Source organism: Anser brachyrhynchus, assembly GCF_964034855.1.
Source record: "Anser brachyrhynchus genome assembly, chromosome: 5".
NCBI classification, from domain to species: Eukaryota; Metazoa; Chordata; class Aves; order Anseriformes; family Anatidae; genus Anser; species Anser brachyrhynchus.
The window spans coordinates 18,791,837-18,815,184 of record NC_137699.1 but is presented as its reverse complement, the minus strand read 5'-3'; the positions used below and the strand labels follow the sequence as shown (position 1 = coordinate 18,815,184).

At 39.3% G+C, this 23,348-nt stretch overlaps 1 protein-coding gene across 1 annotated transcript in view; it reads left to right on the top strand.

Moving 5' to 3' along the window:
• LOC308196072 (uncharacterized protein) overlaps positions 1 to 23,348 on the top strand; it is a 341,236-nt gene that overhangs the window by 12,657 nt on the left and 305,231 nt on the right. The window contains exons 5-9 of the mRNA XM_080594553.1: positions 5,407 to 5,493; positions 6,440 to 6,566; positions 7,681 to 7,851; positions 21,243 to 21,337; positions 22,476 to 22,563. Coding sequence (XP_080450679.1) covers positions 5,431 to 5,493; positions 6,440 to 6,566; positions 7,681 to 7,851; positions 21,243 to 21,268 — 387 coding nt within the window. The 5' untranslated portion in view covers positions 5,407 to 5,430 and the 3' untranslated portion in view covers positions 21,269 to 21,337; positions 22,476 to 22,563. The remainder of the gene's footprint in view (positions 1 to 5,406; positions 5,494 to 6,439; positions 6,567 to 7,680; positions 7,852 to 21,242; positions 21,338 to 22,475; positions 22,564 to 23,348) is intronic.

Sequence of the window (23,348 nt, the reverse complement as noted above, 5' to 3'; positions counted from 1 at the left end):
ATTACAGATTAGATCTTCAGCTGGTGGAAATCATGTTCATAGCCAGATGATTTGCTTTCACATACTTCAGCAGGACCTAAATTTGCAAGTCATCAAGCCCAGTTAATAGGACTTTGATCAAATGTCTTGAGCATGTTTATGTGTACTTTGTAAAAAGAAAAAAATTGCTCATGAAATTATCCTTTGCATGCAAAAGATGCTGAGATACCATGTAAACAGTTTCAGGAGCCTAAAACTGGACTGTATTGAAGAGGCTTTTTTCCTCGTTTGTAACTTTGATTAGTCTTGTTAAGGTTACCTACATGCCCTGGTAAGGTGATTGAAAAATAATAAATAAAACTAAACCAAAACAACAACAACAACAAAATAACTTAAGAAATGAAATTCCCCAATTAAAAAGTTGCAACAAAGCATAATCATTAACATCTTCTCTTCTTTTGTACTCACCAAGCTAATCAGCTTTCCTGACTACCCATTCAAAAGGTGGGATATTAACAGCAGATCTGTTAATGGAGGCTTAACAGATGGGATTATTTATACATACGTGCTTATAGAAAGTGAGGTGTGAATTCCAAAATGGCAGGAGTTTCTATACGTGCTCATGTCCATTAATGTTTCTGTAAGGCAGAAGACTCCAGGATTGTGAATGCAACATAGAGTCAGTCAGCCCCTTGAGTAGGCATATCCAAAGCCATTTTATGATTTAACACACCAAAACAAAGATAGCAAACTCCACTCAGAAGGCAGTAGACAGCCCTTTCAGGTATTATCGATGTTCTGTGGTTTTAGGGAGAGTCTCTGATTAATTATTTCTCCATAGATTTGCAGAAGGTCAGTTTGTCTATTAGATGAAATTCTGTGGTCTGGCTTATGTAGATCAGACCCTATTCTGGGAATTTGATTACAAAATGAATATGCATTTCTTGAGTATTGTCATTGTTCAATAGCTCCCTATTTTAAACAAGTGTACCTTAGAAGATGCTAGGCTTTTTTTCACGGGAAAAAATAAAAATAAAAAGATCTGACCCAAGGCAGCCACTGCTTGCTTCAGAAAAGGGCTCCTAAGAAGACATGACATAAAAATAAAATAGAAATCAAGCCCTAAGAAAGAACTGTGGATTTCATCCATGATGCATGTCTATAGCACCTGGATAGTTATGGGCTGATTTGAATCCCCTGCAACACCTAAGTTATGCATGTATGTTCATGGACACATTAAGGGTGATGGATTAGGGACACCTTTCCCTGATGTTCGTGTTGTTTTGTTGGGCTTATATCCAGACCTTAGTGCTATTCAAACCTCATAGTTTTTGTTTGAAATATGAAGCAAATACATTGTGAAACTGATATCTTTCCAAATAATTTTGTCATCAAGCAATTAAAATATCATGTGCTATAAACATCTCTAAGAGCTATGGTTGGGAACATTGCCAGTTTCACAAGTCACATTGCCTTCAAAAGTACAATGAATGTACAGTACTCTGAACAGTCTGGAAAGAAAAGTCATTTTCCAGCTCTTAAAATCTTTTTTTAGCTTTTCAGTACTCTGAAGTCAAATTATGATGATTTTAAAGGCAGAACTGTTAAATGCCAATGATATGTCAGTACTGGGCACACTTAAATTCTTAACAACACAGATAGACCAGTGCTTACTATCTTAATTGTGCATACAAAATGCTTTTAAAGTAAAGTTAGCCAGAATATCTATGCTTTTTAAATAATTATGTATTTAAAATATATTAGGAAAAAAAATCAGGGAACATACCTTTTTACTCCAATATTGCTATTTTTGGCTAGGAATATGATTGCATAGACTAGGAGTTTAAAGAGGAGTCTGTAAGATTTGACTCAGACTCATGCTTAGACACCAGATTATCTTCCTTGACTTTGAAAACTGTATTTCTCATGGGCTTCATCAAATTGATTTCAATTTACAAAAAGTTAAAAAGCAACTCTTGAATTAATTTGTTAGCTTCAATGGAAAGTGTTTTGAACTTGATGCCTTAGAAACAACTAACTAACAGAGGTCTGAATGTGTAGTGACAAACTTCAGGAATTTATTTTATTACTGGTCTATGCCTCAGTTTGCTGGGTTGCAGGGTGAAGATAGTGGTGGTGTGTCACACAGCAGGTCTGCAGTTTGGTATCGCTTCTATTGTGAGGGAAGAAATAAGCATTCGAAAGGCCAAGGTGGTGTTTGGGAGCCAGGTCCTGCTTCCTGCATGGCTGGTGTCTTCCCGGGTGCTTTTAGAGGAATTGTTTAGGCTTAGATCCATGGGAGTATTTGGGCATTTCCTTCAAAATGAGATAAAAAGGGGGCTCTGTTTTCTGTGGATCTGGCTCAAACTCTTCCTGCGTCTCTATCCTCATATGTAAAGAATAATTGTCATGTGCTGTTACAGGACATATATTTATGAATAACTATACTGATAGCTTCAAATGCTACAGTAAGAGGAGTCAGGGCAGTGAAATTTGGTGAATAGAAAAGCTATTTTTCAGAATGACATAGAAGTATAGGTCTCATTGACTTCAACGTTTTTGAATCTCTTGGGTAGTTTAGAGAAATGCACCCTAAAAGTGAACTAACTCTTAGAAAAAAGGCATAATATAACTTTATTATTGACTTCATCAGTTTAACACTAGAGTATTTCAACAGGGCGTGCTAAACGAAAAATAACAAGCTAATTAAGACGAATGTTGTATAACCCCTTGAAAACTGTGGTCATGAAGATCTTCAGTGTAATGCACATGAAAAAAAGAAATAACATTCTAGATCCTGTAACTATTATCTGAAAAACAAAGCAAACAAATAAACTAACAGTGTTAATGGTCAGTCCCAAAGTAATAGCAGTTCCTTTAGTCTATTGTTGCTCCTTAGGAATAAAAATTGTGATGAGAAAACCCCAGAGGAGTGCGAACAATTGGAAAATTTTACCTAAGCAATTAAGAAGATTATCTTGAGTAATATAATTGTTTAGGAAGTACGGCAGACCACGTATGCTCTCTGTTGACATTCTAAATATAAACATTATTTATTTGCGCTGGATGATGTGCTTGTGACAGGTTGGCTCAAAGGAGGCTGTTTCAGCACAGGAAAGTGCAGTAGTCTTTCTTCCACCAGGACAACCAGGGGAACAGAAATCCAGGCAGTTTGCAATCCTAGCTCAGACAATCACAGCCAGTAGCTCTGCTGACAGGGCTGCTTTAATGGGGCAGTCCTTCTCCAGCTGCTTGCTCTGTGCCTGAGTGCAGCATAACAGGCTGAAAGAAATGGGCAGCACAAAGAGCAGAGCCTCCTGCCAGTGGCGCCATGTTGCACTTCAGGAATAGCATTAGGAAAATCAGTATAAATGAGAAGCAAGTAATTATCAATGTATACTGCAGGTGTTTTTAGTCATAGCATTCTGAACTGAAATATTTTTGGAAAATCCACATCTAAATCTTTGTAGGAAATCGTATCCAGAAAAAGAAAACAGTGAGTTCTTTTCTGATGTTTGGTAATGTGGTACATAAATATGATCAAAGCAATAAGCATGGGTTTTCACTGCACATACTGAGGGAGTAATACACTGGAATTAGCAATAGAATAGGAGGAATGAATGGGGATATCCTCTGAGTGTTTATTCTCTTTGAAAGGTGATCTCTGCCTGAGACTTAAGAGTTGCTACATAGCTAATCGCTGATGCAAATGGTTGTAGATAGGATAGATGGCCTCAAGATTGATGGCTGACTGTTGTTGGTCTAAGTTTTTAATCCAGGCTTTTGCTGGAATGCAAAGTTCCTAGCTCAAGATCAATTATACAAAGACGTCAAGAAGAAAAAGACAGCCATGGTATTCGTCTGCTTCTCAAGCTATCCAAGATGGGAAACCATTTTTACTTGCAGTGACATGCTTGTTAATGCTGGGCAATGAAATACTTTTTAAAAAATTATTATTATTATTATTATTATTGCAACACTTTGCTTGCATTTAAAGGTTAAAACAAACAAAAAAAACACCCCTTTTTTGAATCACCGCTCATTTCTTGCAGTTTTCAAAGAATTATGATTGTGTTGCTCAGATAAAACCTGGGGACTTGGAATGTCACCGTAACGATGCAGAAGTTGCCTGAGTCACTTGGGGTGGGCAGCGTCCCAGTAGCTTAATCTAAATTTGTTTCATCACACTGCAGAACTATCAGAATACACCCAGAATACAACAGGGGACAAAAGAAGAATTCTGTATCTGGTAGCAGAGATGGGCCTGAATCAATTGCTAGCTCTGAATTAGGAGATGCTTTTGTGTGAGTTCGTATCTGAAACGTACTGCTTGTCTTCACTGTTCTTAATAAAACAGAGGCTGGTGCAAGAAATGAGGCACTGGGTAATGTAAGAAATGTAAACTTCCGATCGTGGCCCCAAACCTAAAGACATATTTAGATAATGGAGCAGTTGTCTCAAGTGTAGAGGGTTCTTTACAATACCACCTGTTAAACATGCTTTGATTTATCCATTAAGTAAATACCAATGGAGAGTGTATGAATATGAAAGGCTGAGAAAAAGGTAGAGCTATAGCATTTTAAAGGTAATTTTGAAAAAATGGTAATGCTAAAAGAATGTGTGCTGTTATTTTATTTACTTTTAGTTTCTGATTGTTCCTTTAATATACAGAGCATGAAAATGGGATGAATGCGTCTGATTTTGAAAATGTGATTTAAACTGCTTCTTTGATGGATCCTTGCTTATCGAATATCATCCCATGAAGGAGAAGAAAAAATTTCTACTTAGATGGAGGGTGAAACACAAAATGTGGACAATTAAGGCTGCTGATGTTTAGGATTATGTGATTGGCAATAGATACAAATTAGACTAAGTTTTCATACAAAGTAGTAATATTAATTGAATAACTTAATAGCCAAAGTTAAAAGTCAATAGATGTTGTCCCCCTCAGAAAAGAGGACTAAATTATTTGAACACGTGAATTCTTAACTACTTGGTCAAATGTGGTTAAAATATATGAAAACACTGGTTATTAATTCTTAATGAAATCTTCCAAGTGTCCAGTGCTGTGAATTCCAACATTTCTGTAGTCAAACAACAATGGTCAAAATTTTGTATAAGCTAAGGACTGAGTTTTTCAAGACAAAAGTAGAAGACATTTTTACATTTTTACTATTTTGTCACTTCTTTCTGGCTACTAAATGATTTTCCATTACAGCATAGTTAATGCTTTTTCTGTTTCTTTTTCTTTTTTTTTTTTTTTTCGTATTATGACCTATTAAGTCAACAAAATAGTATTCTATGGAGAGTGTAGCAATTGCACATGACTGTGATAACTTTGCATAACTTTGTGGGGATGTGGGGGGGGGATTCTTGCCCTCTTATTGGAAACAAAAGATACGACTCTGCCCTTTCCACCCAATACAGGTTCCTTAACTCGTAGTTTTAGCCATGAGACAAGACATCCGGTGTGATTTCAGCAAGTCCATATGGTTCTCGAATACTTTTCCCAAGGTAAGTATTAAAGAACATCAAATACTGCTTGATGAAGAGAGGAAATCTCATGTAATGCTTTTGTTCTGCTAACATCTATGTAAAGAGCTGCCTGGGAGTTTTGGAATGGAATCTGTCATCACGGTAATCCTGTTCTGGAAAATTGTGATGGAGACAGCACTGGGAGTGATGTCATTGACTGTTGGACACAATCATTGCCCACAGCAAAATCATAGCCTTACCCAACTTTCCTTTGTGTCTGACATTTGAATGCCCAATTGGCAAGATTATTGGTGTTGCTTTCTTTTCCCCCTTTCACAGCTGTGTTAAAATTCAAAACACAGATATGCAAGAAAAAGGCTAATACAGAGGAGGGTCTGTTCAATGCTCTCTGCAGACTTCAGAGGAATTTTTGTGCACTCTGCCTTCAGTGTCATATGCAGGAAATTCTTCTTTGGTCCATACAATGCAATAAACAAACCTCCTGTGTGTTAGCCTTAGCTTTTAGCACTTCCATCACGGTCTATGGTGAGTGGTAAACCTGTAAGAAAGAAGCAGTTTGCTTTATGAAGGTTCTGGCCTACCCTCGTTCTCTCATACACCTATTTGTTAAGGACCTGTTACCACACAGGGCAACGATAGTTGTATGACATAATGCAGAAATGCTATTTATGTACCATGTGGTAACAATTAAGTTGATAAATTGGATTTGGTTATTATTTTTTCTGCTTTTGTAAATTGATCCACCTGTGTTCTGCACTACTGGATGCGAGAAGACAGCCTGGGTTGTAGTCCTCTGGATTGCCTTTTTTCCTGACTGAGTCATGGGTTGTGTATGTGCACACTCCTTTGTAAGGCAGTGTTGCAGGTAGTTTCATGAGTTAAATGGTGTTTATATTTAAACACCTTTAGGTATGTGCTGAGTTATTGTTTTACAGATAATAATTTTACTTATTCTCACTTACAGGCTGTGGGGAGACCGTACCAGAGCACATATTCATCTTGCAGCCCATGGAGGGCACCACACTGGAGCAGGTGGACGTTTCCTGAAGGAGCCATGGCCCATAGGAAGCCTGCTCTGGATCAGGGGAAAAGTGTGAGGAGGAAGGGGTGGCAGAGAGGAACAACCATGCTGTATGTAGCCTGTCCCCCAATCTCCCTGTGTTTCTCAGGGCCAGGAAGGTAGAGGCGTTGAGAATGAAGAGGGGAAGCTGGGCCTGGGAAAGGTGGGGAAGCAGTTGCTTTAATTTATATTTTGTTTCTCAGTGTCCAAATCTATTTTTGTTGTCAATTAATTAAATTAATTTTCCCAAGTTGAGTGTGTTTTGCCCATGATGGTAAGCAATCTCCCTGTCTGTATCTCAACCCATGAGGTTTTTCATCTTTCTCCCTCCTGCCGTACTGAGGAGGGGGAATCATGAGCAAGCAGCTGTGTTGGCATCTGGCTGCTGGTGAAGGTTAACCCACGGGCTGTAGTTACTTCTCTGAAAGTATGGAGAAGCTGTGGAGCCTAAGATATTACGTTTACTTTTGTTGACAACTGTCAGCTTTCTAAGACTGGCCACGGAAAAACTGGAGTCCAGGCTTCCTTTATTTCCCAGACGATTTTCAGTTCATGAAGAAAACATCACAGAAAAGTATCAAGAATCACAGAAGAGTATCAAGAAAAAGTTTAACTATTTTATACATTAATTGCAGAAAGGAAGAACAGGAAAACAATAGAGAGAAGGAGAAGAGGCGATGTGTACTGAAAAATATGTGACTGTCTAATAATACCAAACAGTTGTTTATTTTTAGTGTTCTTAATCTCAGATGATGAAGCTATTGAATGCCAGACTGCACAGTCAGGTAACATCCCTCCAAGATACTTGAGTAGCAAGTTGGAATTCTTTGTCATTTGGGCTTTGTTTGCAGTCTTTCTGAGTGTAAGCTTGCCACAGAAGTTTGTTACTTTCTTTAGCTTTTCAACCTGACTCTTCTAATGCTAGGATGGCATATCTTGACCAGCCCACTGTATAGCATTAGAGATGTGTGGAAAAGAAGCAGGAGCAAAATATTACCCACTTGTATAAAGAGCCTATTTTTTTCAGTCATAATAAATAGTTAAGCCTCTTCAGAGGGTGAAATAACATGGCTGCAGTGCACGATGTGTAGGTTAACTATGTTCAGAACCCACAAGTGAAACATGCCTACTTTTTTGTTTCCCAGAAAAAATGAGATGGATGAATTGTTTGCATCCATCAGACAAACTCCAACAGAGAAAGAGATGGACCAACTCTATCTTCAACACTGCCAGCGCTGCCACCTGCAGAGATTATTGCCTCCTGAATGGGAAGAATCCCTTCCTGCCAGAATCTGAGGCACAGGAGCAAGGGCTTGGTATGGACTGAAGTTTTTTATTCTTTGTTCAAAATGGAATCGTAACTGTTACTTTATGATGCTTTTGACCAAGTGGAAAAGGTGCTCTCTCCTGCGAGATGTCTAGGCCTGTCACAGAGCCTTTTTGCCAGGGTTTGAGGAAGCTTGGCTTTAACCCTGGCAGGGTTCCGCTCCGTAAACTGGAAAGTTAGATCAGCTTTAAAATTGAGGTAAGTGCTCGATACTTTTGAGACCTGTGGATGAAAAATGCTGCATCAGTGTTTCCCTATGTGGCAAATTTTGGTTATGTACTGAGATTAGAAATGTCACATTGCATGCTGGCACTTTATAAGTGCTGGAATTTTCCTGTACACAGTGCTTCTGTTCACTACAGTTGGAAGGAAGTTGTACTGAAGCATTTCGGGGCTGAATCTAAACTGATTTTCATAGCAAGAATTTATCAAAAGCAAGACTGTCTGTATTTTTAAAAGCACTATGCAGGAAACAACAGATAACCACACAGTCTGTTGGAAACATTATACTAGATTTTAATTATTTAGCTTTTAAGTATTAACCTTTGCATAATTCCTAGTCTTGTTGTGTTGCTAATTATTTGCTAAAAACGCCTGTCAGTAACAGGTAATTTTCTTACCATTTTCTTCAATTTTCTTCAGCATTAATCCAGCTTCCACATGGACAGTATATTTTCCTGTTTTGGTTCTGATGCTCTTAGGCAATGCTATATGGTGGGGGGAAGGGGAGCTGAGCTGCCAACTGGGAATCTTCAACACAAAAACTATTAAGAGGTGATAAATCATTGGAGGCCCAGCATGTGATTAAAAGCTGTGGCCACCAGCAGTGACCCATGGGGATGGAGGTATCAGTGACAGAGAGCAGGGGGAGGTGTTTGGCATTCCTGCTCAGAGGCCTAACCAGGGCACCGGGGTTTGTTTATGTTTCTGTTCCACTGACTCCTGTGAAATGCCCTCTGTCTGTACACGGAACACACATTGAGTTAGGGAAAGTATCTTTGGTATTTCTTGAAATGTCAAGGCACGGATACTTGAAGGTAATGTGTGAGGAGAATTACCTGAGATTGCAGAGTAAAAGCCAAACATTTAGTCAGTTCAGGGCTCTGTAAATCAACAGTCGGCATCACAGTTATCATAATTGTAGGTGAGCTTTACACAGATGCACAGGATACTGCAAATATGACTCCCTTCCTCTCTGCTAAATTCTTGTCCACCTAGAAAAAATGTTTTTTCTTGAGCCAAGCGTGGGGACATCCAGTCTTGGGTTCTACTTTGTTCTTGGCTTAAGAAAAAGCTTGATTAAATCAGAGCCCCAAATAATCTTGGAAAAAATCATTAGGATTTGGCCCATTCTGGTATACAGCATTTGGAGCAATTACAGTATGCTTTGTTGCTGCCCGCAAGATGGTGGAGATCTAATTTCTGTCAGCTATTTGCCAACAAACATTATGCTACATGTTTATCAGAAAGTACAAAGGTATAGTTCCAGTTGCATAGTGTTGTCAAGATAAAGCAGCAATGAATAGAAAGACAGCTTTGGAAGGCAGTCAAGAGCCCGACGAATGACATCCAAGCCCTTTTGTGGTGGTAGTCTGAGTTACAGTCATAGAGAACTGTGGGTCCAGGAGGGGTTTGCTAAGAGGCAAAGGTCACGAAAAAAGACTTGAACAGAGAACAGGTTACAACAAATTAATAAAATAAAATAAAATGAGGTGTCTTTGAAGACCAAAGGAGTTTATTTTGGTAAAAAGGATGCAGAAACACTTTTTTTTTTGAATGCCATGTTGTTTTGATAGATGCCGTAACTATTTAGATACATCCTTAAATATTATTTAATAATTTAATTGTGAATTTATTCTGCCACATGTGAAAGACAGTCTTGTCATGCTTAAAAGTAACAAGACATACCCGTAAGGTAATTCCTGTATGTTCAAGAGCAGCAAATCCAGAATAGTGCTCTAGAGAAACATGCAAGAAATCTTGAATCAGGCAAATTTGAATATACATGATGGCTTCTTCCTATCCCCTGTAGAAAGAGATTGGCTTAAGGCCTGATTCAGAAGATTTTGTGTTTCTTCCTATGCTCTTGTTATTAGCTTGGACTGAATACTCTCCACAGCCATATATTTCTAAACAACTGGGAAGCAACTCACTGCAAACTGCTCGACTTTTCACCAGCGCCAAGAATATCTTAAAAATTCGCTGTACTACAGATAAGTAAGTGATTCCTATGTAGTTGATGCTGCTGAATGGCATAAACATGAGAGATACAGACACACCTTGTAAAGAAAGAACATGCCACAAGGAAGTTGGTAATCATTTGGTGTGAGAGGCTGATAAGGACTCTTAGCTAGTTTAGAAACATGGTTACCAGATGTGCGCTTCCAGATGTCAGCATTTCCTACTATATGCTATTCTGGTCAGGAGAAGTGGGTTCCCATGACAGTGTGTTAGAGCCTTTGAGACTTGAGGATTGCCTGACCCTGAAAATTAATTCTACAACTAAAGCTTATTAGAAAAAACTACAATCTTCACATCCTCCTGTGTATGAGTGGGATCGCAAGATGCCTTGGTAGGTGGGAGATGTAAGAAACTGATGCTGAAAGTTGGAAGAAGTCAAACTTCATTTCTGGGCAGAAGGCCAGTGTCAGGTCTCTGCAGTGATTAAGTCCCAGCACACAACTTGTCCGTCGAGGAGAGTACAGTGCTCAGAGTTGTGATTGTCCTGTCAGGGTGCTGCTTAGTAAGTGAATTTCTACAGTCCCTGTTTGCATCTGAGTGGCATTATGATTTCATACCTTGCTTCTGGTTCAATTCCATCTTCTTCAGCTTCCCCAAAACTGTAGCCAGGTGTTTGCTAGCCAGTTATTTTCACCAGGAGTTTACTGAAGTGATGTCATGCGTGAACTGAAACTAAACCAAGTCTTTGTCATTACCTTGTAGCTTCTTCAGACTCTTTCTAGGTACAGCTGTACTTCCTAAACCTCAGTTTCTGTTCAGGTTACCTTAAGCTACGTGGGTTTGGAAACCAGTGCTTCTCTCCATTGCTGCGCATAGCTAGTGCTATTCTGTCTTGCCTGATCCTCTGACTTTTGTCTCCCCTGAATCTCTGGAGACATCCTCCTCTTAGCTACTCCCACTCATTCTTATACGAAGCCTCAGTCCCACAAATCCTTCCTGGCAGGGAAGGTCTGCCAGACTCTTTCCAGCCTCAGAGATTTCCTAGAGAGACTTTGCCTTAGTTTGACCTTTCTTGATCCTTTGAAGAATCAGGCTGAAGAATGAGGCTTCATCAGGCTGAGTTTGATCATTTTTCCAGTGTCAACTCTGTTACTTGGGACCCAATGACAATGCAAAGGCAGTGTCTCAGCCCTAAGAGTGGCCTACAATTCAACCATTAGTGGGCAATTTTCTTGCAGACTGGTTTTTCTTTTCTTGCAGACTGTTTTTTATTTTTATTTTATTTTTTGCTAGCTAGGGACATTCACACTTGTCCCTGAGCCTTTTTCCCCTCTGGAGAAAGCTGCCAGCATAGCTTCCACAGAGCAGTTTCTCTAACTTTGTTCCTTTTTTACCTCATTTTTCCTCATTTTGCAGATGGTGAGTCAAAATCAGGTCAGGGCTGAAGAAAGTAAGAAATGAGATGAAGAGGTGGAGGGTGAGGAGGAAATGTCCCTTTAGGTTGTTGCACAGAAGCACTTAATATAGTCCTCTGACTGTCAATAGCAGAAAGGCTGTTCTAGTTAAAGTGAAAGAGCAGGGTTTATTTTTTTGCCCAAGAGCTCTTTAAGAAAGTCATCTACAGCTAATAGACAACCCTAATGGGCAAATTAAATGGCCATAGAAAGTCCTTGGTAAAAACAAGACCTACATACAGATCTGCTGTGTCTCAGCTCAGTGCTTTATCTAAGTGACACATATAAAATACTTTCTCAATATCTAATTCTGTCCCCAAATATAAATGCACAAATAATCATTATTGAATGCTTTGCTTAATAACTGAAGTATATTCATTTGCAATTTATTCATTTGCAATTTGTAATTTTCTTCAGTTATTTTGTACTTAAAAAGATGGAGAAATGGGGCTGAATGGAACGTTAGATGGTCACATAAGCATCCCAGTGCTTCCAGTAGCATCAGTCATACTAATCTTATACCTAAAAGGTACATGTTATCCTATGAATGCTCGCTGGCCAGAGGATCTTCCATGAGATAGATGACAGACTGGGTGCCCAGACAAACAGCAGAGCAGGGACTGGTGCCTGGCTCATGTGCAAGGGAACCATCCAAACCAGTTACTCTCTATTGTGGCTAACTGCAAGAATGGCTTTAAATGGCACCTGTGGAACATGCCTCCTAGGAGATACAGCTACCCCGGAAAAGAGGTGGTAGGACTTCAGATGACAAGAATTCATTCAGACAACCAAGTTTCCATTTACATTGTCAAAAGCAAGATGTTTTCAACACGAAGGAAACTGAAGTGTGGCTGTATGCCTGAGTTTGCAGAGAGTCTGAAATAATTGAGTTAGTAAAGACAATTGAAATGGCAACATCTGACATGAAGGATCAACAAATTAGGAAAATTTCATTTTCCTTGATATGAAGTCATGCTTACAAATGTTTTAGAAAATATGGGTCAACTGTGAGGATGTCCCTAGAACAGAATCATTGAATCATCTAGATTGGAAAAGACCTTCAAGATCGCCCAGTCCAACCATCAACCTGCCCTATAGGGTCCCATCACTGAACCATGTCCCTTAGTGCCACATCACATGTCTCTTAAATACTTCTAGGGACGGGGACTCCACCACTTCCCTGGGCAGCCTGTCCAGTGCTTGAGGACTTTTTTCCTAATTCTAATGAGAAATTCTTCCTAATATCGAGTCTAAACCTCCCCTGGCACAACTCAAGACTGTTTCCTCGTTGTGTCACTTGTCACCTGAAAAAGAGACCAACACCCTCCTTGCTGCAACCTCCTTTCAGGTTGTTGTAGAGAGCGATGAGGTCTTCCTTCAACCTCCTCTTCTGGAAACAGAACCCCAATTGCCCAGTCACTCTTCTTAAGTCCTGCTTCCTAGTCCCTTCACCAGCTTTGTTGCTCTTCTCTGCACACTCTGGAGCAGCTCTTGGCCTTCCTGGCCACCTGGTCACGCTGCTGGCTCACGTTCAGCCAGCTGTCGACCAACACCCCCAGGTTATTTTCTGCCAGGCAATTTTCTAACCACTCTTCCCTGAGCCTGTACCACTGCATGGGGTTGTTATGACCCCATAACTTTGCCAGGACCTGGCACTTGCCCTAGTTGAATGTCATGCGACTGGACTCGGCCTATTAGTCCTTCATCTACTAAGCAGATCATCTCATCGTAGAAGTAGTATGGCATGTCCCAAAGCTGATCTGTCTTCATGGGGCATATCCTTCGTGTTATATCTTTGCTTCTTATTTGGATGGATGCAAGCTTTGTGCAGGTTGGTGCACGTTGTAGCTTATGGCTGTGGGAGACTGCACATTAGTTGCGGAGATGCTCCTGCTGTGATCTCTGTGCATGGACCATCTCCCACTCATTAACTTGGGTTACATGGCAAAATAAGCCATCCTGACAAGTGTTGTGTTTTTTTTTTCTTTTTTTTTCTTCTCCTCTCAGTAAGGCTTGAGTAATATGGAGAAGAGCGTATAGATTGAACGCAATATTGTTATGAAAGATAGTGCTTATATACTCTAAGCAGCACTCCAATCCACTATTTCGCATTTCAGTCCAGGCTTCTGTTGGGAACACACTGTGCTCTTTTTAGATGGTTATCTTTGGCCACTTCAGAATTATTGGGTTTGATTATTTATATGTGGTCTTTTTAAAACTCATTTATTTTAAAAGACAGCCTGTGCTTATGGTAAAGGGTCCTCTGGCTTTTTGTGCCCCCTCTAGCAAAGTGACTCAGACTGATTATGGCTAAACAGGCAACGGTGCTGTGAAAACCAGCTTTTTGCAGGCTTGGAAGGTCAAATCAGTAGCCTGGAAATGCATTGGGGTCACCATACAGACAGGAGAGGCCTTTAACAATTACATTTAATTTGACTTGCAATCAAACAGAAGTAGATGGCAAAGCAGGAAATGGTATCTTTAGGCATGACATGAAATAGTATTGCTGTCAACTTGAATAAGAAATTCAGACTCTTTTTTTCCCTTTTTTTTTTTTTTTTTAAGTGACTACATATTTAAATAGCCTGTAGGGTCAAACAGCCTTTCCTACAGCCCTTTGATAGCTGGCCTGATAACAGCATATACACTATAAATATCCTAAATCAATAATCCTGTATCATTGCTGAAAGCAGGCGTGTTCACATATCACAGCAGATGGGAAGAAAGCAAATAATATTTGTCTTGCCTTTCAAATTGATTTCCTGTTTTTAGCAAGCCAGAGTGTGTCCATATGTTAATCAGATTGCTAAGAAAGATAGCAGGGCTCAGGGCAGCAGACTTCTACTTGACCCGCTGGGAAAAGGGGGGGGGGGCAAGGAAGGGCGGAGGAAGTCCTCCGTGGCCCTAAAATATCTGCGGCAGAAGCAGTTTTTGCAAATGTTATACAAATGCCTGTGTTTCCCTGACTTCCCCTGGGAAGTGCTGGGTGTCCTCCTTTCCTTTTCAGGCAGATCTTCACAGTGATCAATAAGCTGCAGGATTGGACAAGTTTGTTGGGGATTTCTTAATCTACCTTTTCTTTCGTTTTGGAGAATATTTGGCATGGTGAAATATTTCCAGTGCCCTGATCTTGGGTAGAAAGACCCAAGGTCCTCAGGAGGTGCAAAGGCTGCAGCCCTTCTCCCTTGCCTTCCCTTGCCCTTCTTCAGCGTCATGTTTCTCTGCACTTGCCCTAACACATAGCTATTTCAGCTGTAATGTGCCCTACCAGAGCATGGGGACAGTCCATAATGGCTTCCAAGTGCACTCCCAGGTTGTATTATTTTTCTTTGCAGACAGGAGATTTTAATTTATTGTAATGACAAATAGTTTTTGCATACATATATAAACTGTAATTGTGTTTATGGGCAATATTCAATGGGATGAAAGGAAATGGTGGTACACTTGATGTTCTTCTGTGGATGGAATTTATGTACATTCTTCAAGCTTCTCAGTTTTATTCTGCTTTAAAAATCCCAGACTTATAAACCATTTCTTATGCCAGTGTCAAGAAAACAATTCCACTGTCTGTTTAGTCCATATCTATGGTCTGCTGGAAAGTTCACCTGGCAGCTGCTGTTCTGTTGAAGTTGTTCTGTGTTCACGCCAATGTGGCACACTTCTGTTATCATAAACATGAAAATCAAATAAAGAATCTTTAATGTATTCTATATTAAATATAAGCCTGTCGGTGTTCAAGAGGCAATCAGATGATGCCCTCTGTAATATGCTTTAACCTTTGGTTAGCCCTGAAGGTCAGACAGTTGGACTAGAGGATCTTTGAAGGTCCCTTTCAGCTGAACTATTCAAATTCCCAGTTAATTTTAATTCAAGTTTATATATGTTTGGTGTTTTAAGCTTGACTGTTATGAGTTAGTATGTATGATCCCAGCATCCCCATAGACTCCCAGTTATCTCCTTCAATATTTTTAGAGGAAGGCTGATTCAAGAGGAAGGCATTGCCTTGATTTAGGAGACAATTTTGAAAACCCTACCTTATGTCTGATTTTGAGCAAGTTATTAACCTATACCTTTGTTCCCCATCTGTTGATGGAAAGCAGTACTTCCTGCCCTGTAGATTATAAAATACACTAACGGCTGGGATGTGGTCAGATTCCACAGTTACCTAAAAGAAGTAGGTGTGCCAAATGGATTAGTTTGAATCAAATCCTAATTTATGTTGCTTGTCAATAGGGAGCATGAAGGGGAATGGATGAGATGAGAATGAAGCTGTTAATTTCTTTCCTGAATTCAGTGTGCATTGGCTGTGCTCAAGAAGTATCTAAGGATGCCCAAATGCAGGGAGGACCAGAGCTGATCATTCTCATATTTTTGAAGTTAAAAGACAAAAACAGAAGACCACCCCTTCATGTAGTGGCTTTTATTATTAGAAAATTAATATTTTTGGAGAGGAAGGATGATTTTGTGGAGATGGAAGCCAGATGATCTCAGTTCTAATCCTGGTGTTGACACAGATTTTCCTGTGTGACCTCAGAAAAATCTCTTGCTGCATTCCAGTTTCCAATCAGTACAATGCAACAATCATTCTTTGTTGTGTCTGAGCAGCATTCTGCAGTTAATAATGCATGGTCACTAGACAGATTTTGACACATGCATAGGTGCTTAAAGATGGCGTTTGATATCCAGTGTTTTTTTTCTGTATGGTGGTTGTTTGTTGTTTTTTTTTAAGCATTGAAACAAGTTAGGTGCTTAACTTCTGTGGCAGTTTAGAAGCTCTATTTCTGTCTCCATCAGTGGGTGCCTTAATCCCTTTTGAAGTTCTGTTATGTACTAATGTGCTGGGGTAATAGAAGAACTCTAGAAATTATTGTCCTTTATGAGTAATTTAGTACTTCCAGTAAGAGAAATGGGCAGATGTAATCAAGTGAAATCTGTTAAAATATGAAGTCACTTTGAATGTTACTTTGGTTATTTTTTTGTATTATTGGAATACAATTTGTATTATTGGAATACTTCAAGACCCATCACACTAAACTTTGTACTCACAAGATCAACTCCAGCTGTTTTTGTGAATTGCTTTGCAATGTAAATAAAGATTTTTTAAGAGCAAAGCAAGGGCATGTCCTCTACCTCTTGTCGTGGGTACTTCAGCTGAACACAAGACTGGTTCTGTAATTTCACATGTAAACAATGTGAGTCCCCAAGAAACATTTTGAAGCAGGGCCCTGTATTTCCTAAAACATGTAATCAACTGTCTGTTGGTTAAGAGCCCATCCTAACTGCAGCCCCAGCCTTGTGCTGTCTATTCCTTTCATGCTACTACTACTACTCAGAAAGGGACATAAGATTTCTTTCCCCATCATTTTTGCAATTATCCTTTTATATATGCTATCATATCATCAGTGCCATGCCTTTTAACACCTCCCTTCCATTACCTTCAGTGTCTCCTCAGTACTCCTCCTGGGTATTGCTGCTTCTTCTGACAACAATTTGCATGAGCTAGGTGAGCTGTGCTAATGTTAGTATTTGTCTTCCCTGCACACTGCAGTTTGTGCCAGCCCAACGGACCCATAGTAGCCTGTGGAAATGATGCAGGTTCTATGACTCAGTGTTACTTTAGGTTGGCTGTGGTGTTCTCTGGGTTACTTGGGGTGTTACGTTCTACAAAGGACAAATTTTTAACTTCTAAAAGCCTGCCATTTGCTTTTGTTATGTAAGGCAAATGTTTATAATGGGGCTGAAAACTAGTGAAAGCCTCAGCTCAGTTACTCCCCTTTTAGGAATGTTTTTTGTGTTGAATTAATAGGTAGAGCCTCGTCAAAGGCTGGTGCACTTTGCAGCAGCCACTGCCAAAAGAGTAAGAGAGAAGCCAGAGATGAAGTGACTCAGCCAAGGTTATGGAGCAGCTCAGTGCAGAAATCAAGCGCAGATTACAGCTTGCCTGATAGCAACTTAATGCTTTAGCCACCAATTTATGTGACATGACAAATATCCAGAGTCTTTACCCAGACCCTTACTGTGTTTGTAGCTGGGTTGTGAGGAATGTTTCCCCTTTCCTTTTCCAAATAATCAACATTTAAAAATCAGTACCAGTGCTTTTTTTTGGTCCTTTCATTGACTTGGAATCTTCTTGGCTGCACATCTGATTCTTTGTAGATACAGGTACTGCAATTTGTATGCTGTTATCTGATCTATTTTCTAGAGTACGTGTAGCTGGTTTTGAAAGCGAATAAAAAGTAATCCATTTAGACTTTAAATCCATTCAGTAGCAACAATTATCTCAAGTGCTCCAGCTTCTAACATTCATCATGCTAGAAAAGGACACAAAGACGTTTATAAAAATATGACCATTTAACTCAAGTGGTGGTTCGAGGACATAAGAATAGAATCATTCTGTTGTGTTGAATAATATTATGTGGTTAAAATATGGCTAACAGGCCTTGAATATGGACATTAATGGTCGTGTGTGTGTAACAAAAGTCTAATAAGGGCACTCTAAAAAAGTTACCAAATATTACAGAGTTTCTTGGCTGCTTACATCAGCAAATATTCTAGGTAGAAGGAAAAATTGTGAAGTGTTGGCTGTTAATCTTGGGTGAATGTAAGAGATTCAATTATGTAATGTGACAATGAGTTTGTTCTGCTTTGCCTTAGGTTAGAATTTAAGCTTTTCCTCTTCAGGTTTATTCAGATTGTTAAGTGGCTGCTGAGAAGCTGGAATCTTGTCAAACAAACTTGGCTTTAAATTTTAAATTATTTTTAATCAATATGTGAAGAGGCCAAGCTCTGCCATATGTTACTCACCATCCATTAGTTGGTAGCTGGTCATTAAACTCTCACTAAGGTTTCCTAACTGTGACTATTGTGGTGATTTTTTTTCCCTCTCTTTGTAGAGTATGGGCAAAGGAGAGCATTCGTGGCAGATTGCCTTGAGGACAATAAAAACTCTCATGTAGTATGGTTGTTTGTTCAGGCACAAACAATAGGGACATTTTGCTATTACCATTTGCCAGCTATCAAGGGGTTTTGAACCCCCTCCCCCTTGGTGCCTACAACTCAAAACAGATGCAAAATCTTTCTTTTCAGCCCCCTTGAAATGACCTGTGGTGGTGCAGTGTCATTTAGAGGAGAAATTATTGGAGTGAGAGTGGCTCATAACAATAGGGGCCTTGTGCCAGGCACATGACAGAACAGTGAGGGGGCTGTTGGTGACTTTATTGGGGTGGAGGACGGCGATCTGGCAGGTGCTGCCATTGTTAAAGGTCCCCGCTCCTAGACAGTAGTCGCAGATGAGTTCATGTCATTTTGTTCAAGCTCTTTGCGCTGAGTTCAGTGATGTGACACTGGTCAAGTAGCCAATCCAGCCCTTCTGATCTCTTCAACACGGTCCCTTCTGTAACATAACCCCTTATTGCTGAGATATGTCAACATGCTTCTACGCCATATGGCTTCAAGCTAGAGTAACTTTTGTTTTCCCTGAAAAGGACATAATAACTTAATGTTTACTCTGCTAATACAGCCCTGGTACTCACTACTGATCCTGGCATTATTCTGTGGAGATGTCATCCAGAAAACCAATTAAAGTGTATTGATACAAAATAGATCCATTGGTTTAATGCTGAATTTTACAACAACAGAGATTGTTGCTTATGAGCTGAAGGCTCCCACTGACTATACTTAGAAGTGTGTGTTCTCAGGCTTTTTCTTTCTATATGCATAACAATGCAGTGTTCTGGTGGTGGGATTGCAGACCAGCAAACTGGGGTGAAGAAGTCGAAATTTTTTTACACTTGAAATAACAACATGAGTGATGCTAAGTAGAAAAGGTTAAACACATTGAAATAAATGTATTAATGCATTAATTTTACTCATGCTGTCCCTTTTCTGAAAGCACCAGGCCACACCATAATAGCTACATCTGCTTCTGTTGTACATATTGTTTAGTTCTAGTTTTGTTGGCTCAGAGAATAGAAACTGGTCTTTCTGTGGGGAAACAAAGAATTTGTTTTTGTAAATTGCCATTTTTTTCCTGAATAAATCATGACAAACTTGGCAGGTTGGACAGATCAGCCATATGGAATTTGGCAATTTTTAGTCTGCTAAGGATAATTAAACATGGATGTTATGTAGTCTAATGAGATACATGTTTGTGGTACAGGGGAGAAGCAGAGAGAGACAAACTGAAGAGATGGCACTCAGGAAAAAGTACGTCTTTAGACAGAATTGGAACTGGTGACATATAAGAAATCTGAAGCGTTTTCAGAGACACTTAACAGGCTAAGATGGGTAGTTTTCATCCAAACAGTGATTGTACATCCAAAATTGTCAGTTAATTTTTAAAATTCCACTTAAAGGGTAGTGTTGTTTTGTTTGTTTGTTTGTTTGTTTGTTTTGTAACCAAACACCATAGAGGACCATTCTTTTACAAGCAGGCTGATGAATTATGAGACAGAACAAAGACTTGGTCACAGTATGTAGAGGAACGCAGACCACATAAAGCCATTTGCACTGCGGATAAATGTTATTATTATTATTAATCTACTTTGACTTTTTGTTGTTGGTACAAATAAAAAATAATGCTATTTGCAATGAAATGGACCTACAAATACATTTTAAGCATTAAAAAATTCTATATGAATTACTGCAATTTCATCAGATATAGAACCATACCTTAAAAATAATGAAGAAAGGTAACTTTGTAGAAAAAAAGAACTATGTAACTTGCTATTGACAAAACTAAATCAACTATTGCAGACCTTTTGAAATATGAACTTTCATAAAACACCAGTGAGAAACCTTTCAAATTTCACTGATTTTGTTGAAACCCTGAGAATTCCAGACTTTGTCCTATATTTGAAATGTTTATTAGTTTTAGGATAAGACTAATGTAAGTCTTAGGATAAACAGGTAGCATGGAAAGGAAGTAGCTTCTGGCTAAAATCTCCAGTCAGTAGGCTAAGAACATAATAGAAAAAGGCATTATGGTTTATAGGAGTGTCTAATATCAGTGTAATGGGAAATGACTCAGGTATGCAACCAATCTAGCCAAATGGTCCACAAACAAACAAGCACTTCCCACCTCATTTCCCCCAAAATAACAAGGAGACAAGGAAAGTGAAAACAAATCTAAATGGATGGGGAGAGGAGGGAGGCATGTAAGGAAGGGTGTGAGGGAATGTGATCTGCTAAAAGAATATCGCAAAACTCCCCCAATTGCACTATCAGTAATTCTTAGATCAGGGAAAGAGAGTCTCATCTCTGGGTGTGCTACTCCCATTCTGACCTTTAAATGGAGAGTACTTTTCTTATCCGTTTTACAACTAGTAAAAGGAAAGAGATTACTGCCCAGATGTGGGGAGGTTTTCATTAGGTTCAGTAACGCACTCTGACCCTTCGGATGGCAGAGCCAAAAATACAAAAGGAAATGAGGGCACATGCACATACGGTTTGTGAAATTGAGCCAAATACTCCATACTATCCCAGCTGAGTGACAGGAGCTTGTGTGGTCAAAGAATCCTCTCACTCCAAATTGATGCATTTTACAGTCTGACAGAGCCGTGGAATACACATTTATGCTACTATATGCACAAAACAATATTAGCAGAACTTTAAAATGCAAAAACCAAGCTTTCAGGTTTTAAGAAATACTAGGCTTGAGGTTGCCTGTTAAATGTGAATTGTCTCCGCTTGTGTGGATGCAGTAGGATACAGTCTTTAATGGCATGATCACACTGTTTTTCTACAGGTCTTTGCTTAGTTCACTTGACATGATAGACCTGCTCAGGAGTGAGTTTGGACTGAGCACTGAAGACTCAGTATTGCAGCCTGAACAGCTGAAAGGTGAGTAATAAATGAGAGGAAATGCCACTGCAAAAATAGGGCTGTCTGTTCCTTTCTGTATAGGATGCTGAGAAGTGTTTTGTCCTCTGTCTGTCCCACAGAGTTCCTAAGCAATTCTGTACATCTTTTCCGATGGAAAGTGCCTCACCTTCTGAGTGCCCAGCCTTAGAGTTTGGGCTTTTATTTGCAGAGGCACTGGGCATTCAGACTTGCAGTTGGAATCAGGGGATACTTTCCTTGCCACAGGATGAGAGGCTTACCAATGAAAGAGATGATTTTTTTTTTTCGTACAGATCCTTTCATATGGAGAGTTCAATTAATGTTGTTTGGCCAAGTTTAATTCTGACTTCTCAAAGTTCAGAAATCCTGAAAACTTGATTTTGCTGTCTTGTTAATGCTCTGTGTTTAGAGGTTTCCATAAATTAGTTTGTAATCTCCTACTTTTAAGGAAGCAAAATGTATAATTAAAGCTCCCGCCCAAAGATAACCACAGGTTCAGCAGCATGGCTTTAACTTTCAAATGCAGTGCACAGACTGGTCAAGCTGCAGAGATTCTGGTCATGAGAGCAAATTGTAACACGTGACCCCCTCCTGGTTGGAATAGGTTGACAGATATTTGTCAGCAGCAGTGAGCTGTAGGAGAAAAAGCTTATCTCTGGTGGAAACTACATTATAGTCATCTCGGTCTGGTTTCCAGTTTCCATCTTGCAGCTTCTCTTTTGGCCCATATTCTCTAATCTGTTCCAGTCCTGTCAGTTCTCAATTCCTGCTTATCACCCTAGATATGTGTTTTGGTCGAGTCATCTTAGCCTCAGCCCTATGCCCGTAAAATAGCTCGGTCTCAGCATACTTATAACTGTGTCTGGCATGTTAGTTGCAGGTACTGTCTTTCAGCTGAGGCCTGGTCTGGGTTGGTCTATTCTCCAGCTCGATTTGCCAACGATAATCCCCTTCTTCTATCTCAGATTGTCTCAATTGCCTTCTATCTCAGGATCCTCTAAACATTCTCAGTGCTATTTGTAATCTGCATAGTAAATAATAAACATAGTAAACTAAGCTTCATAATAAACAATAGGTGGGACTAGTAGTAAAGGTGTATATTTGGAAACTAATCTTTTCATATTTTTTTGGTGTCCAGAGCAGGATCAGAGATCTCAGAGAGTGGCAGCAGAGGCTTGTTTCACCAGTCCAAATGCTCTGAAGTCATTCCCAGGGCTTGTAGAGCTGTGAGTATTTTGACAGGATTCAGTAATTACCTCTTCTTTTTAAAGTAGGAAACAGTAATAAGGCAGAAGGATGACCATGGTCCACCCTGTTTACTTTAAGGGATTACATTTACAAGAAGAATTTGTTAATTACATTTCCAGAACTTCTCTGAAAATACAAATTACATTCATTAGATGGACTCATTTCTGATTTCCTCTTTGTGGTTCAGTGGACTTGATTATTGTAGGGAAATACCTACTATACAAGGATTATATCACTTATGTACCTATGAAATTATTTCTCTTTTTTTTTTTTTTTGTAGTGTAAAGTCCTGATGTGATAACAATTGGTGTATAGTCATATATATATATATAGTTTCTCTGGCTGTAGAGTTTATTGAAAAGGTAATGCCACTTAAATGATGCGTTGCTAAATTTTATCTGGTGTGTTTGACACACAGTAAAAGCAAGATTGGAAAAAAACAAACCTTATTGACTGTTAATACTAACTATTAACTTTAAAGTCTGGCTGTCATATAAATAGTACTAATTCTTTAATTTTTCCAGAGTTCTTCCTAGATGTTTGGAAGAAACAAATGTGTTCTTTCATTGCTCATGCGTAGAGTAGCTCAGTTTCCTGCAGAATTGAGACTGACCTCAGAATTCTCAGCAGGAGAGTTCAGCCTGGATGCAAAACTGAGGCTACTCTCAAATGTGCAAAGTTTGCTCAAGAGGAAGCACTATCATATAGGTCATTTACTTAAAAATCTTCATTGATAATCCATTCTTAGGTACATTAGCCTGAA